General features: G+C 34.0%; 4 protein-coding genes across 5 annotated transcripts; 2 read left to right on the top strand and 2 right to left on the bottom strand.

The window, feature by feature from the left end:
• Window positions 1-6,098: 6,098 nt before the first annotated feature.
• On the bottom strand, window positions 6,099-9,620 carry LOC108904449 (mediator of RNA polymerase II transcription subunit 28). Of its 2 annotated transcripts, XM_018707016.2 has the most exons (4): window positions 9,372-9,620; window positions 8,820-9,317; window positions 7,449-7,623; window positions 6,099-7,043 (listed from the first exon to the last, which is right to left on the bottom strand). In XM_018707016.2, exons 1-4 carry the CDS (start codon window positions 9,468-9,470, stop codon window positions 7,021-7,023), a joined length of 795 nt encoding a protein of 264 aa, XP_018562532.1. In that variant the 5' UTR covers window positions 9,471-9,620; the 3' UTR covers window positions 6,099-7,020. The 2 variants fall into 2 exon arrangements, with proteins under 2 accessions (XP_018562532.1, XP_018562531.1); XM_018707015.1 differs by lacking the exon at window positions 6,099-7,043 and having other exon boundaries at window positions 7,201-7,623.
• Window positions 9,621-10,523: 903 nt separating this feature from the next.
• Window positions 10,524-11,640, top strand: LOC108904450 (transmembrane emp24 domain-containing protein eca). Its single transcript, XM_018707017.2, has 3 exons — window positions 10,524-10,739; window positions 10,910-11,277; window positions 11,336-11,640. The coding sequence occupies exons 1-3, from the start codon at window positions 10,604-10,606 to the stop codon at window positions 11,483-11,485; spliced, it is 654 nt and encodes a 217-aa protein (XP_018562533.1). The 5' UTR covers window positions 10,524-10,603; the 3' UTR covers window positions 11,486-11,640.
• Window positions 11,641-11,682: 42 nt separating this feature from the next.
• LOC108904451 (UDP-N-acetylglucosamine transferase subunit ALG13 homolog) lies at window positions 11,683-12,432 on the bottom strand. The gene has a single exon (XM_018707018.1). The coding sequence runs from the start codon at window positions 12,260-12,262 to the stop codon at window positions 11,705-11,707; it is 558 nt and encodes a 185-aa protein (XP_018562534.1). The 5' UTR covers window positions 12,263-12,432; the 3' UTR covers window positions 11,683-11,704.
• A 1,529-nt stretch (window positions 12,433-13,961) lies between these two features.
• Window positions 13,962-15,911, top strand: LOC108904448 (60S ribosomal protein L5). Its single transcript, XM_018707014.1, has 4 exons — window positions 13,962-14,054; window positions 14,319-14,743; window positions 15,128-15,404; window positions 15,658-15,911. Exons 1-4 carry the CDS (start codon window positions 14,052-14,054, stop codon window positions 15,847-15,849), a joined length of 897 nt encoding a protein of 298 aa, XP_018562530.1. The 5' UTR covers window positions 13,962-14,051; the 3' UTR covers window positions 15,850-15,911.
• Window positions 15,912-17,217: the final 1,306 nt, after the last annotated feature.

Here is a 17,217-nt window from a genome sequence, read left to right as displayed (position 1 = left end):
CAGTTGGGAGTCAGCACAACAGATGGAGCCATTTGCGCTGCGCTTACAATGTACCTCTTTGTCGTGATCTATGACACACTGATGAGGACTAATAAGTCCAAAACCGGTTTGTGCCTGGTGGGTTAAACTGATGAACGATTCTAACTGTTCCACTAGGTGTTGCGAGTATAATTCAATGCCGGTCGGGGCATATAGCCCGCGGAATAGTTGTTTCTTGCAACACTGGCAATTAAAACTAGGAAATATTGTTAGGAATAGGAAATCGAAGAAGATTATAAATGTTAATTTAATTGTTTTGCAAACAAATTACCTCATTTCATATCAGATATACATATGGTTTGGACAAACTTATATTCCCATAAATAAGCCAGAAACTGATTAATGTATGATAATTAATTCCATTCCATTATTGGATGTACTACTTGGTATTGCAGTTTTAGAATCGTGGGCGTTTCCCAACATCTCAACACACTTTAAGAAATACCAAGAAACCAATATTTCTACTGTTATACAAAAAAATTATACAAAACTTTGTTAACTCCTGGAAGTCCTGAATTAAACAGATCTCTACTAATTATTATTTATTAAGCAGTTTTGATATACTTACGAGAATAATAGTTTGCTTAATGGATATGAAATAGGATAATTATTTTGTTACAAATCGATTGGAATTTCACATTTTATTAGAATTATTAATAATATAGAGTGTTTCATTTTCGGTATGCCAAACGAACACAGATGATAAAGTAATTTTGAGCAAAAAAGTTCATATCGACATGTGTCCAAAGACGCCTCCCTGTGAAGCTTAAAAGGGGGCCATTAAGACACAATTTTAATACAATATCTCGAAAATGCTTCGAAATAAATTGATAAAATTTTATACAGTGGTACCATTTATTACGAGGAATTACTTTAAACCAAATTGACACATTATTTTCAAGGACGTTCCTACGAGGGTTAAGCCAAGGTTCAAAATCCGTAACTTTTTTATTTGTCAAATTCTTTTTTCGAAAATCGAAATCCTTGACCATTTCTACATAAAAAAGATATACTTGTTTCATTACGATATCTGCAACGGTTTTCCAGAAAAAGCCGATTTTAACTTCTTATGCTTCTACTGAAAATTAAAAATTACAAATAACCTAGAATTCTATTTTCCGTACAAGAAACAAGTATATCATTTTTATGTAGAAATGATCAAGGATTTCGATTTTCGAAAGCAGAATTACGAATTTAACAAATAAAAAAAGTTACGGATTTTGAACCTTGGCTTGCCTCCAGTAGGGACATCCCTGAAAATAATGTGTCAATTTGGTTTAGATAAAGTAATTCCTACTATCGAAATAAATTAAATAGACCCCTGACTTTGGAAACCGATATTAAGAAAACGTAGAGCCAAAAAATTTTGAAATCTATACATAGCCTCACTATTACTCTATTGACTCTATTGTGTGCTAAAATTTCAGTTAGTTTCGTTATCCCATTTTTAGTTATTAATGAAAATGTTGAAAAACACAGAGTTCTGCCTACAAAACTGATAAATCTCATTTTCACTCGTAATTTTTTTGTTAATTCATAAAAAAATTCCAAATTTTTACTGACAATAAGTCGAACTATTGTCTTTAGTACTGTGAAGGTTATTTGTCTCAAAAGGTCTTCTTTTCTTTATTTTTAAGCAAAACAGAAGGGAGTGTTATCTCTGTAAATATTGCGTTTATTAAAACAAGAAAAAATCTGACATACGTAGTAAATAACTATAAACAATAATTCGAAAAAAATTGTTAAAATAATACAGTTATAAATTTGATATTCTTAAAAACAGTATCGGAATGGTCAATGACGGTCACGGTCCGATGCAGGGTATACAATACAGCCTTCATAACTGTATTATTTTAACAAATTTTTTCAGATTGTTGTTTACAATTATTTACTACTCGAGTCAGTTTTTTTCTTTTTTTAAAGAATGCAATATTTACTGATAGCACTCCCCTGTTTTGCTTAAAAATAAAAAAAGAAGACCTTCTGAGACAAATGACCACATTACTAGACAATAGTTCGACTTATCGCCAGTAAAAATTTGGAATTTCTTTACCAATTAACAAAAAAAATTACGACGAATTAAAGTGAGAGGTATCAATTTTGTAGACAGAAAACCGTGATTTTTTCAACATTTTCATTAATAACTAAAAAATGGGATAATAAAACTAACTGGGTTCAAATTTCAAATTTTTTTGCCCCTACGTTTTCTTAATATCGGTTTCCAAACTCGGGGGTCTATTTCATTTATCTCGATAGTAGTAATAAATGGTATCTCTGTATAAAAATTTTATCAATTTATTTCGAAGCATTTTCGAGATATTGTAATAAAATTGTGTCTTAATGGCCCCCATTAAGGGGGTAGCGCCACAGGAGGGCGTTTTCGGACACATGTCGATATGAACTTTTTTGCTCAAAATTACTTTCTCTATCGTCTGTGTTTGTTCGGCACACCGGAAATGAAACACCCTGTTTATTTTAATGACACTTTTCGATATTTTAAAATATTTTATTGCTTTACTTATACCCTGTATGTAAAATCAAGAAAGTTGTAACATTTTCAAGAGTTTGAGATGCAGAAATTTTTATAAATAACATTTTCTCATTTTACAAATAAGAGTTTTTTCTCTTCATGACATAATTGAGTATATCATCGTTGAGCGTGAAAAACCTCCTATGTGGTGTTTAGTTTGAAGATGCAATTGGTTGGTTTTCATTGCTTTTATTATTTAATAAAACCTACTATTTACTAGTTATCATCATTCTTGTATAAAACCGTGTTTTTGTAAATCTTCTATGAGCAAAGTAATTAAATTCCTCTCCAAATAGCTGTTGTTTTTTCACCCTCCTGTAAAAAATGGTATTTTATGCATAGGAGGTTTTTATGTCTTATGTCCATCAAGAAATGCCATATATTTTTACCTATTTTATGGTACTGGAATAAAGATAATATAAAAAAACTGTGTTGCAATTATTAACACTCGTTCAAAATTTTATGTAAATCTATTAGTCAAACTGTTGTCCCATTTTACAAAACGACAAACGATTTAAGCATTTCGTATATCTTGACATATGAGAAATATGATGATCACTTGTATAATTTTAATATTAAAATTATAGAAAGTTGTAACAATCCAAGATTCTGTAGGAAATATTAGATCTCACATACTAAATATTTTATTGCCAGAAGAAAATATTAATTTTCTCATGTACAGTGTGTTCCAATTTATAGGTGTATGTGCCATTAACATAAGTAAAAAACAAACGTAACTTAAATATTTTTTATTAATATATCCCAAAAAAGGCGGATATTTGGAAACTGTGGCCTTCCCAAAATATCAAATCGTCTACGTCTTCTACAATTTTTTTAGTGGCCCAATATACTAATAATTTTTTTATCCGAAATATAATATCACCATGTTATTGGTATAAAATTACAAACTGCCTCTTTCTTTTGATACTAAATAAGAAAAAATTAAATGAAGCAAATAATATAATTGACAAAAATGAAAATATACCAAAAATTTTATACTGTTGAGTTTTATATGCAAATTTTAAAATAGATAGATCTTTATAAATTGTACAGTTATTTTTACGGTTTTATAACACGCTATTGTAGATTTCGGAAAGAAATTGTTATTACATTAGAACCTCGATTATCCAACCTATTGTGGGCCGGCACTAGGTCGGTTAGTGGAAAAAGTCGGATAATCCGGGTTCATTTATTTTTATTATTTTTTAAGAAATAATACAGCAGAAATCGGGCATAGGTCATTGGATGTCGGATAATACGGATGAACGTCGGTTAACACAGAATCGCCATTTCGGCCATGAGGTCAGAAAATCGGGAGGACGGATAAAGCAAGGCCGGATAACCGAGGTTCTACTGTACTTACAACTTTTGTCACATAAAAAAAAATTTGGAATTTACAATTTTGAGGAAGCTATAGTTTCCAAATACACCTTTTTAGGGTCTTAGAATTTCATTTGTTTTTTGCTTATTAGGTACATTTACTTGTACACCTATAAGAAAATCCTGTATCAAAATGCTAATAATCAGCTTTCAATTTTGATTTGACAGTACATTTACCACAAGAGAAGCTGAGAAGGGGAAAAAAGAAGGGATGGCATATTCGATAGTTTGTACGAGTGCAGAAAGGAAGAGAACTTGGGAAATCTCATTAATATTGTTAAATCTCGCAATAATTACTCCAGAATAATAAAACAATTTACAAAGAAAACATTAATTGCCCACAAAAAAAATCCCTTAAATACTTTTATACATGTAATAGTAATTGCAATTTTTAGCTGATCCGGTGTAAATGAACTACTTTTTAAGTGATTATTAATTATTACATATTTTATATTATTCAGACATAGATTTAAAATATTACAACCATATTTCCCTCTAATTTACGTATTAGGTGGTATTAGTTCATTTACCCATAAAAAATGGCTAAAAGATGCTGCCAACTTGAACAATACTTTTAATATACCTTTGTGCAGATTAATATACATATATTTTTTTTAGAGACACAATTGTCAAAACGATATTTTAATGTTTTTATGTAATCAAATGATTTAAAGTAACCTAAACATTAAAGAGCAAATTATATTCGCTTTAAAATGAAATAACAATATATATAGGAATAAAGGCGTCACGAAATAAGTAAAAAATAAAGGAGTTACTTATAATGGAAGTAAAATGCATATTTACAATATTATGTCAAAAGAGTAATTTTTGAATAATATTTTGCTACATCTACAAATAGGTAAATAATACTATAATTGCTTACGTTCCTTATAATAAAGTCATTTTATGAATTCTCCACAAAATTGAAACATTAGCAATGCGTTTAAAACACCCAAAAAAAAATATTTTGACGTGGATACATCTATTAACCATCCCAGAGATTGAGATGTAACAAAAACATTAAACGAGTTTTTTGCTGTTAACTTTCAAAGGGATAAATCGATTCAGACGACTAAGTACTAACTTAGTGCCAAAAATGGGATAGATTGAAGTTTAGTACTTCAGTGATTTCGTTACAACATTGAAATAATCAAAATTTATCCAAAAACGAGATATAGAGTCGCTGAATTTGAAAATACTGACAGACCTGCTAAGCTCAATATTTCAAGATTTTCTAACCTAAAATTGAATACTATATGAAGCAAATACCTATGTATACACTATAATCTACGACACATTAACCTAAATGCGCAATAACCAGTGAGGGTTAAATCTACGACAGGTTAACCTAAATTTTCCATGTTGTAACGAAATCGCTGGAGTACTAAACTTCAATCTCGCATCTCTATGGAAAAAAAAGATTTTCAAAAAATCAAAGTGCACTTAGGAGGGTAAGAGTGGTACTTTGAGATGGTTTAAAGCGATTTTAGAAAAAAAATCAATTCACGTAATCTGACCCCGAATATAGCGAAAAACCGCGATTTTTGCACTTTTAGGTTAGAATATCTCGAGAACCTAGGATAATGGTCCAATTATGAGCTCGGATTCATAATCAGCGCACCAAAATCTTTAGGGTACGCTAGGTCCGGTTTCTGGTTCTGAAAATGGTCGGCCTGTGTAATTATTCATAAAAACTGTGTGTGTGTGCGAGCGCTATGGAAATTACTTTTCCAACAGATTTTGATGGCACTAGTTAGAAATCGAAGAGAAGCAAATAAGACCTAATGAGATTCGGCTCAAACAAACCAGTCTAATTTTTTTTTACTTTATAGCTTTTAAAATCACCACAGTTTAATTTGAGTTAACCTTGTAAATTTTAAGAGCGCTCTTTTACCAACAATTTGAATTTTTTCATCAAAAACAGGAAATCCATTTGAAAATTATATTAACTCTGTATTCCCAGGTTTTGCAGGTACATTTAAAAAAATGTCCAGTTTGGAAAAAATAAGCTCTATATCAGTTATACAGGGCGTTCCGAAATTCGCAGACACGGACTGTGGGATCATGTTAAGCTAGATAAGGTTATAAAAAATATCTATCATTTTTCAATCAGACCAATATTTTTCAAGCCATTTTAAATATCTAAAAATAATAAAAATTTTCAATTTTTAATCATTTGATAAACAATTATGACAAACGAATTGTTCAAAATTTCCACCATCTGCTGCTAAAAATACATCAACACATTGTGCTACTGCTCCAACGTAGTCGCATACCATCTCTGGCGTTATTTGACATTTTATCTAGATATGATGCCACAGTCCGTGTCCGCGAATTTCATAACACCCTGTATAATATATTTCAATCATTGCCATTTTCTTAATTTTTCGTTAGTATTATTTTAAAAGTTATATGGTGACGGCAATAAAATTGCCATTTTAGCTAGAATTTATACCTGTTCTACATCGCGAATTTATTCGTGAAGTCACTTCGTGAGGCAACCAAATCTGCTGTCAAATAACTTCATGAATTTGTTCAAGAAATTCTTCACAAATTATACAGCACTTTTCAGCGATGTAAATAAAGACCGATTGCAATTGGAATTTCAAAAAAATTCCATGAAAATTTGAGAAATTCTCCGATATCTCCAGATCTATGAAATTCCCTAAGGATTCCAAGTTTTCCAAATTAGTATCACTCTGCAGTTATAGCTCAGGTACTTCAAGTTTATGATGTATCCACGCCTTGTACCTAACTCCTGCGGTTGTGTCAGCGGTACACAATTCCCACCACAAGTTTTTTTTTAAATATATTTAAAATTTTGACTAAATACATTTAAAAATGCTGACGGTTATAAGGAAAATAAACAATGCTTACACTAACATACTAGACATATAACATCTGAGAGATTCCGCCTCGTGTCCCTGTACGGTGGAATGCGGTGCCGCGTTGCCGGGTCCGTTGGACCCGGCCAGGGAGGGGGATTAAGGGGATACATAGTCCGGCAAGGCCCCGCGGCCACGGCCTCTACCTCTGCCCCTTCCTCTACCTCGCCCCCTCCCGCGCCCGCGTCACCTACGGCCATCCGTTATCCCTGCAAAATCAGATTTACTTAAAAAATAAAATGTTCCACAGCTCATCAGTTGCAAAATGATTACATAAAACTATAATCGGCCTTCAAAACAAGCTTATTTCTTATTCGTACATCAAAATATCGACTCGTAAAACATTTTTAGAGTTCGAGAGACAAGGCACTTAACAGAGTAATTATCGGCCAACTCTGCCGGTTTTCTTTTCAGTTGTTTACGAAACACATTATTTAGTATTAGTATTGTCCCTTTGACATATTTTTTGTCAACACGGTTCTGTTAGGAGCTGCGTGTCGCCGAACTCGTCATAATACCTCCCAATATTTAACAACAAAACTTACTACTTAATCCACACTTTGCTAATGACCTTGCTTCTAAATATATCTGTAAAACAAGTATTTTATACTTACCTATGTTACTTGTAGTTTTCTCAAGATAGGCTAAAGGGCCCTGTAGGACTCCCCCGGGGCCCTGTTGGGAAAAAGGACCCCGAGATGTGCCCATACCTTGCTGTTGCATGAATATTGCTTGTTGAGGGGACAGCATTCCCGGTCCCACTGCGCCACCACTCAAACCAGGTGCTATCTGAAAACAATGGGAGTTAAAAGATTTGTCGAGTTGTCTGAAATGTTTTTCACTCGCATTTCAGCACATTTCTATCGAGTACAATGTCCTGTGAATTTACAATTACCTTCTTACCCTTATTGTGTATTAATAAATTCTCATTAACGAAGTTGTATTATATTGCCGCCATTTTTCTTAATAAAAACATAAATATGAATGAAAAATTTTCTTGGTACACGTTATTTTAAAATAAATTATTGAACCAATTACACAATATTTAAACTCTTCAAAATATCTAGAAATATACAGAAACATTCATTGGTAGAATTTTATGTATATATTTGTGAATACCAACCCTCCATTTTTAGACTGCAGCCGAAAACGAAAAATAAAACGCAATAAATTTTGGAAAATTTTATTATAATCTGCACACGTTATACATTAGAGAGATTAAATGATAAAAATAATAGATCTGCAACAATTCTTTCAGGGATATAATTTACACTTATTAAAACAGAAAAAAAATCCAATAAAGGCACATTTGAGCAAGTAGACAATGTATACATTTAGTACATTTTTTAAGCTACATTGTACATATCACATTTATTTGATCATTCCTCAAAATCAAATAATATTGCCACTTTCTAAAAACCCTGAGAGTTAGTACACAAATATACATACACGAGTGACTAAAAGGGCAGTACTACGGTCTTGTAACAATAAATCAACTTTGCTTATCATGCATGCCAAAAAGTATGCATTGTTGGGTCCGTACACCAAACGACATCCACTTTTATAAAAAATATACTTTCTGTTGCAGAAGCTGGATATTAAGGCTTCTCACTTGTTAAACCCTTGCAGAGATCTTTATTTCATAAAAATATTTTAAAAATAAATTCAAAATAAAAGTATAAAAACCAAAAAGTGTATGTTTCGATTTTAAAGGTAAGTGAAGATGATCAAACTTGATTAAAAAACTGCATACTTTTTGGTAGAGGATTTGTATATAACATTTATAAAAAAAATGGAGATCCATTTCACAGTCACATTAAACCTAATATGAAGAGAACATGTTAGGTATTTACAAGATCAAATGTCTATGCTGATTTATCTATTAATTAAGTTTGTGATTATCAGTTACCTTAATTAGAAAATGTGTACTAAAAATAAATATCTACAAAACAAACATGCTCTCCATGAGATCAACGTCGGTCTACCTGCATCTGTTGCATCTGCTGCTGCATTTGTTGCTGTTGCATCTGTTGCATTTGCAGCTGTTGCTGCTGCTGTTGGAGCTGCTGTTGCATAGCCGGCGACATACTTGGCATGATCTGATTGGGAGTTTGATTTCCTGGGATATTAGGTAAAGGAGAAGGTGGAATAGACCCCCCTCCCGAAGTGGCACTACCCTGAGCTGGGCTCTTTGAGTAACTCTGTAGATCGGCTAACAGATTTTGCCATACAGCAATTTTTTCATAGTGTCTTTTTAAAAGCTCCTCTTTTCTAGCTAACTCTAAACGTAACTCATTAATGTCTTCCTTCACATTCATTTCAGGTTTTAATGCAGACAGCAGGAATCTTTTTTGTAAGAAAAATGCTTCCATTTGTCTAGCAAGGTCTATGAAACGTAACGTAGTTTGTTCTATTTCGACTTTTATTTCATCCTTGTCCGATGTAGGTACCGCTTCCTCTTTGGTAAGCACATTGAGGCAGTGCTGAAATCGTAGGAAGAGTATAAACACATACAAAAAATAAAAAAAATTACTTACTTGAAAAGCCTCCTCAAATTCATCCACCAAATTGCCGCTGCTGTTTGTTGGGGTGGCCATAGCAGAAACTGGCGGTGAAGCTTCCTTCATTGGAGTCATAGGATCAGTCTTATTTACGGGTTACAGAAAATAAAACAAACGTAAATTTACGAATGTAGTATTTCTCCACTTTTCTACACTACACATCCATTGCTCATTAAGTGATTGCTGCTTTTTATCAATGACAATTATGACATTTGTATTGACAAATTATAGTTACCCAAAAACACTAACACCAACGTCACTTACGTCATCAACCTTTTAAATGAAATTTACTAGATAAATTCTAAATTGTAGATTTCATTTCAGCTTAGTTCAGATCATAAACCCCTTTGTAATATGAAGTATCCAGAATAATTTGCATTTGCAAAACTCAGATGCATGTGTATTATACATTTGACATCATACATAAGATGTTACATAAGATTCAAAATTCATTGTTTTGAACAAATGCAATTGCGTCTGACCGTTGAAAACGTTTCTAATGCACTGGAAATAAAGCTATGAATTATGAATTATTCATATGCTCAAGATTTCTGACTTCACAATCGTAATGTATATTTATTTGTTCCATCTGCCATATTATAAAAAAAGTGAAATATATTTAGTGCACCAACACCAATATCGTTTTTTACAGAGGTAGTGAAAAATTTACACAGTTGCGAAATGAATGGATTGGTGTTATTGTAGATAATGTAAACCATAGACCACGTGTAAACATTATATGTTCTATGGTGTAAACTGTAAACAGTTCATATTATACGTGAAAGATCCGAAATCTAGCAACCTAAATTGGTCTCCATCGGATCGTTATGATTCAGAAATCATGAATAAAAGGAAAGGGCTCTAGACATATCATTCTCTTTCTCTCTCTCTAAAACCATAAGAATAATAACGACGGAGATAGTGAACTGAGCACCTGCAGAGAATTTTTGTAAACCCTCTTTAGAAAAACAAATTCGTTTATAGTGCTGTTTATAATTAGATCAGATAATTAGAATGTTGGATCAGATCACTAATGTCATGGAGTTAACCTATTTCGTTAAGCAAAAAAAAGGAAATGAATTATAATTGACGTATTTCTTTGCTGATTCGATTGCTTATTTTGTGATTTTTTTTGTTTCTAAAAAATTGGGTTCACGTCTGACGGCTGACGTGTAGTCGTGTAGCATTTCAGAATTAATAAAACGAAAATGTTGAAGTCCATTTATTTACCTCTAGTAATTTTTCTAATACTAGCTACATTTTCGAATGCTTTGTATTTCCATATTGGCGAAACGGAAAGGAAATGTTTTATAGAAGAAATACCAGATGAAACCAATGTTATAGGTAAGGCATATTTTTATATTCGGCGGTCCTTTACCAGGTGGCAAAGACAAATTATTGTTTGGGCTAGTCTATAAAAGCACTACAATATCCTTTGCCAGTTAGATATAATATTTGATACAAAAAATGCCGCCACTTAATCTTGTATAAATCTATCAGTAATTTATTTTCAGTAAATTATAAGGTAGAGCTGTATGATCCTAGAAGTGGGGGATACATGCCATCCTCTACTGGAATTGGAATGCATGTTGAAGTACGAGATCCGGATGATAAAATAATTTTATCGAGGGTTTATAGTGCCGAGGGAAAAATCTCATTCACATCTCACATACCTGGTGAGCATGTTATTTGCATGTATTCCAACAGCACAGCTTGGTTCAGTGGATCACAGTTGAGAGTTCATTTGGATATACAAGTTGGTGAACATGCTATTAACTATGGAGAAGTCGTGCAAAAGGAAAAATTAACAGAGTTGCAACTCAGGATTAGGCAGCTTCTGGATCAAGTCGAACAAATTACTAAGGAACAAAATTATCAAAGAGTAAGCACAAATTTGTCTTTAATTGAAGTTACAAATTAACACTAATGTATTGTTGCAGTATCGAGAAGAACGATTCAGACAAACTAGTGAAAGCACAAACTCCAGAGTTCTGTGGTGGTCTGTCACACAAACTGCGGTACTCTTAGTTATGGGAGCTTGGCAGATGAAGCATTTGAAGAGTTTCTTTGAGGCAAAGAAATTGGTGTAACTTTTTGTTCAAATTTTAATGGAGAATTCGTGTAGACACATTTATCTGTTACTGTTACACCTTAACAACATTTTTCATCAATTCGCCATTAAATTGTTATTAATTTGTAAATTTATAATTTTTTTTATATAAATAAAGATTATTTATTAATTTGTTCAGGGAATGTTAATTTTAAAACACCAACTATTTTTTTATGTTACGCAAGCGTTATAAAATATTTTATTCAGTAAATCCCATACATTTATCTAAATATTGTGAAAATACATGAATATTTGGCTTTGGATAAGGTTTTAATTTTGACATATCTTTGCCTAAAACTTCATTCAAAGTGGAACAGGTACTATAATATACATATCCATCATTTTGAAGTTGCTCTGCTAATTCAACTTGGTGGTTATCCATCAGATCTTCATTAACCACTACAATTAATGGTTTCATTTTTCGAAGAACTTCTAAACAACTTCCAGCACCAGCATGACTAATAACGAGATCACTACTTTCAACTTCTTCCGTAAAATTTTCAAAATAAGGATCATACTTGAGCGTTAATTTATCAAATACATTTACAATAATAGAGTTTCCTTTTGACTTAACACTTGGTGTTGGTGATATATTAGGATCAAGTGTAACTTTTGAAAAATCTCGTCCTGTTTGTATCTGAATAAAATTGTATCCCTTCGATATCAAAGATTCTATTATTTCTTTAGTAGTAATTGCATCAACTAATTTCGGAAATTTAGTGGTACCTACAGTTACAAACACTTTTTTCATTTCCATATTTAATCAAAAACTATAAATATTGAACAATTTCTGACACATTTTCTCACATTCAACTTTTCAACATTGCGATTAGTATAGAGTTGTCTTGTCTCTGAACTGTTTTGACTGTTTATTTTTCTGCACATAAAAAAAGTATCATTTAATAATTTTAAATTTCTAACCTCAATATTGGATTTTGACCTTAGTAGCGTTCGGTTCGATATATAGGGACTTTCCTTTTGGCAAAAATACTACCTAATAGCAACTAATATCAGTTCAGAGTAACTCTAAATTGCTATTAGCTATTAATAGCTACTATTTTTGCCAAATCGAAAGGCCTTCGATATTGACATGGCTGCTGTGGAGTGGAACCGTTTTATTATAGCTGTTTTCCAGTTGATGAAAAATCTAGTTCGAAAGCACTTTCAGATTAACTTTTTGCGTTCCAGTAAACTGGAACATTTTACTCTTAAAGTGTTCCTCTTTGTTTTCCCCTACCCCCTCGCGCGAACCTTTTACTGATGATGATGAGCTTTATATTCTCAAATTGTTTCCACTAGGTGGATTTTTAATATATGTTTCACTATGGTTATTATTTTGGCTCAGAATATTAAAAAGAAGTACTTGAATATTATTGAAATTAGTGTTTCTCACAGAGGTGTTCCTATAAAGAGTAGAACAGTATAGAAGAAAGAAGAACACTTTAGGAACAGTTCCCGGGCAATTGGAAAGCAGCTTATGTTTTAACTTAACTTTTAAATGCAACAAATGAAAAGAAAAAAAGAAATGTCTAAAGCATAGATGTGATCTAGATGTTAATATCGAACGTTACTTTTGACCACAAACCTCTCGGAAGCAAAAACCTTTAATGATAAATCCGGCTCATTTTGCTGTCTAGGATTTCGTATTTTCGTAAGGGGCCGCCAGGGCAATTCATACTTGAGCCGAATCTGTCATAATTATTCCTTCCTTCATTATACACTGTTTGTTTTGTTTTTTTTTTGGCCTCAATGATTTGGGATCGAGGGGGATTATCCCTCATCTCGTGTAGGCCTGGACAGCCTTCGTAGGTGGGCCCAATCTGTCGTCTACCCCGACCGCAAATGCGGCCGGTGTAGGCGCTTTGTGGGACCTCCTTTTGTCCTGGCTGGGCCCCGCCAAATTATACACTGCTATCGGTGTACCACTGTACCAGCCGAGCAGTACTGTGTAGCCCAATATACATATTTATTTAGCAGATACATTAATTAGACTGTTTAATAGATTCACTTTTCATTTTTATATAATTATAGATTCTATATTTTTGTCGATTATTTATTGCAGGTTTAGAAAGTGAAAGTACGTAAGGAAAAAAGAGAAAGCAAATTTTGGAATTAATTTTTATTTAATGATTCCTGAGTTTATTGCCTATTTTTTGAATAAAAATGTGTTTTCACTACTAATTATCCTTTGATACATCCGATATGTGAACAGCTATTTTTGTACAAACAAACATTTCACTTTACACACGGTTCACTTTTCAAGCGATAAGATTATTGATCAGATTAACACAATCAAAAGGCGTTTTCAATCATTCACTTGGACCGCTTCGATCACTATCTTTATCTTTATCATTCTTATGATTTTAGAGAGAGAGAACAAGTCTATATCAGTAGGAGTTAATTTTCGTGAAGCTCTAAAGCCGTGTCACTTGTACTGTCAAAATATAGATGTCGTCATTTCCGCGCATGAGCGGTCTTCTTTCCAACAAGACCGTGGCGGCTAGTTGTGCCTCGGTTGTGTTACAATTTTTAAGTAATTATTAAAAATGGTGAGTGAAATGTTACCAATATTGTTAAGTTCAAAAACTAAGCATGCATTCATTTTCATAAAATACCCTTTTTTACTATTTCAACATTTATACTGCAGGATGATTATAGATTTACCAAAACAAATCTAGGATGGCATGTTGGTATGTCAAAAATATGCATGTCTTAAGTATTTTCTGTTACTACATTTTTACGAATCTTTTTACTCGTTATTTATTTCTATTAAGTGATTATTTATATTGTATAAGCTTTTTTCTTATTTTCAGGGTTTTGTGAAAGTTGTGAAGAATAAGCAGTACTTCAAGCGTTATCAAGTCAAATTTAAGAGGCGTCGTCAAGGCAAAACCGACTACTATGCCCGCAAACGTTTAATTGTTCAAGATAAGAACAAATATAACACACCAAAATACCGTTTGATAGTGCGATTGTCAAACCGTAACATTACCTGTCAGATCGCTTATTCTCGTATTGAGGGTGATAAAATTGTTTGCGCTGCGTACTCCCACGAGTTGCCTAAGTATGGCATTAAAACAGGATTGACAAACTACGCTGCTGCCTACGCAACTGGTTTGTTGTTGGCCCGTCGGTTGTTGAAGAAACTAGGTTTGGATAACTTGTACGAAGGTACTACCGATGTCACTGGTGACGAATACAATGTTGAAGGTGTCGAAAATGGACCAGGTGCTTTCAGGTTAGTAATTGTGGTAATTATATATTATAGCATAAAATGCCTACGTAAGATGAAGTTTGACATGATACTTTCAAACAGTACAAACTTACATTAAAGTTATATTTTGAAACTGTTAGCGATCTGTGGATGTTTTATAGTTTTTTGGTAAAATTAGTTGTACTCAATATTCTAATTAATATGATGAATTTCCGACACATGCGCGTCATCTGATGTGTAACAATCGAAGCATACTGATAGCTCATGGCCATGTTTTATGATCATGAAATCCAACGGTAGGCCAAGGTTAATCACAATCTTGATTATAATGTGTCTCTGACATTTCATTATTTAGTGAAGATTTTATAATTTATTAAAACATGCGCTGAGTAAAACTTTGTCCACCAGATGTTACCTGGACGTTGGTCTCCAGCGTACTTCTACCGGAGCTCGTGTCTTTGCCGCCATGAAGGGTGCGGTCGATGGTGGCCTTAACATTCCCCATTCCACCAAACGTTTCCCAGGGTATGACAACGAATCGAAAAGTTTCAATGCCGAAGTTCACCGTTCCCATATTTTCGGTAACCATGTCGCCGATTACATGAGGTCCTTGGAGGAGGAGGATCCAGAGGCTTTCAAGAGGCAGTTTAGTCAGTACATTAAGCTGGGAATCAATGCTGACCAAGTAAGTGAAACACAATTTGACTAAAGTGATGTTTACGTCCAATTAAATTACAGTGGTTTAAGTCCGTTAAACTTCTGTGTCGCAATTGGACAACAGCAACTCATGTTTTGTTCACATATTTTTGCAAATCTTTGTTGAAAATGTGTTGAAAACGTGATACATTCTCAGAAGTATACAGGGTGTTCTTATTTGGGTGAATCAAACTTTAACCACTGTGTAAAAATTGAAGAGATAAAATAATAATTTCTTACAGATTGAAACTATCTACAAGAATGCCCACACCGCTATCCGTGCTAATCCAGAGCATGAGAAGAAGCCAGAACAGGCCCCTCCAGCCAAACAAAAGAGATGGAACCGCAGGAAACTTACTGTGGCCGAACGCAAAGATCGCGTGGCGCAGAAGAAGAAGTCCTTCTTGGCCAAGCTCCAGGAGGAAGAACCTTGAACATGATGTCTTTGTATATGTTATTGTGTATTAATAAATGTGCACAATGTGTTTGGTTTTTATTATTAAATCTTTTTATTAACTGTATCGGGTACATATTTTTTTTTAATATGTATAAGTATGTAATGTCAAAATGTAAACAAGAATCTTTATTAATTTGTCTTGGATACTGTGTTCACTTAAAAACTTCTCTTTTGCTGACGAATTAGATTTAAAAAAATAGTTTTCTGAAATAGTCCAATTTTTAAGGGTACTTTTGGTAATTTAAAATATACGTTAGTATTAACGATGTTTGATTCAGACCATTAGGTTTGTGGTTTTCTCAAAACGAAAGGAACTACTAAAGTGGGAGAATGGATCATTTATCACGGATCACTAAAGAAAGAACGTTCATTGATCCGTTGACTGAGTTTTATTTCAATCGCGCGCCATTATTCCATGGCTAGAAATTGGCCTCAATGATTTGGGATCGAGGGGGATTATCACTCTATCCTGCCTCATCTCGTGTAGGCCTGGACAGCCTTCGTAGGTGGGCCCCATCCGTCGTCTACCCCGACCGCAAATGCGACCGGTGTGGGCGCTTTGTGGGACCTCCTTTTGTCCTGGCTGGGCCCCGCCGGCTAGGGCCCTTCTGGCGCTCTTCTTGCTTCGCCGGCTCGTCTGTGTAAACCCCGGGGGTGGTGTCATGTTTTGGTTGGGTAGGGTAGTGCGGCTATGCAACCTGGGATGCGCTTTGCTAAGGTGGCCCTTAGGCTAGCGCGGGAAGGGAGAGGTAAGGAGAGTATGGGGGGGTGTGTGTATGTGTGTGTCGTTGTCTTCGTTTCTTGATCCTGGCTGTCTCTGAAACAGAAAAGGTTAGCGGGCAGGGGGGATGTCGTTTGGGTGGTCACCACGGATTTCTTAAATTTAATTTAAGAAATCCGTGGTGGTCACCCAGGGTCAAAAAGTTAGTATTTAGGTCTTTTGTGTTTGTCGGTCATGTCGATTAGCGCCAGAAGAAAGGGCCCTAGCCGGCGGGGCCCAGCCAGGACAAAAGGAGGTTCCACAAAGCGCCTACACCGGCCGCATTTGCGGTCGGGGTAGACGACGATGGGGCCCACCTACGAAGGCTGTCCAGGCCTACACGAGATGAGGCAGGATAAAGAGGGATAATCCCCCTCGATCCCAAATCATTGAGGCCAATTTCTAGCCATGGAATAATGGCGTGTCACCATGAGAAAATAAGTACATTTAATAAAAAGCATTAAAATCACTCACGCATTAAAGACACTTTTAAATGCTCTAATAGTCTTCCTACTTAAAATAAGAAATCATTTTGATACTAACTTTTTAAAATGTTTGTTGAAAAAATTTCAAATTTCAGTACAT

The sequence above is a fragment of the Anoplophora glabripennis genome, unplaced genomic scaffold (genome assembly GCF_000390285.2).
Source record: "Anoplophora glabripennis isolate ALB-LARVAE unplaced genomic scaffold, Agla_2.0 scaffold133, whole genome shotgun sequence".
Lineage (NCBI taxonomy): Eukaryota > Metazoa > Arthropoda > Insecta > Coleoptera > Cerambycidae > Anoplophora > Anoplophora glabripennis.
This window is presented reverse-complemented; position numbering and strand designations above follow the sequence as displayed.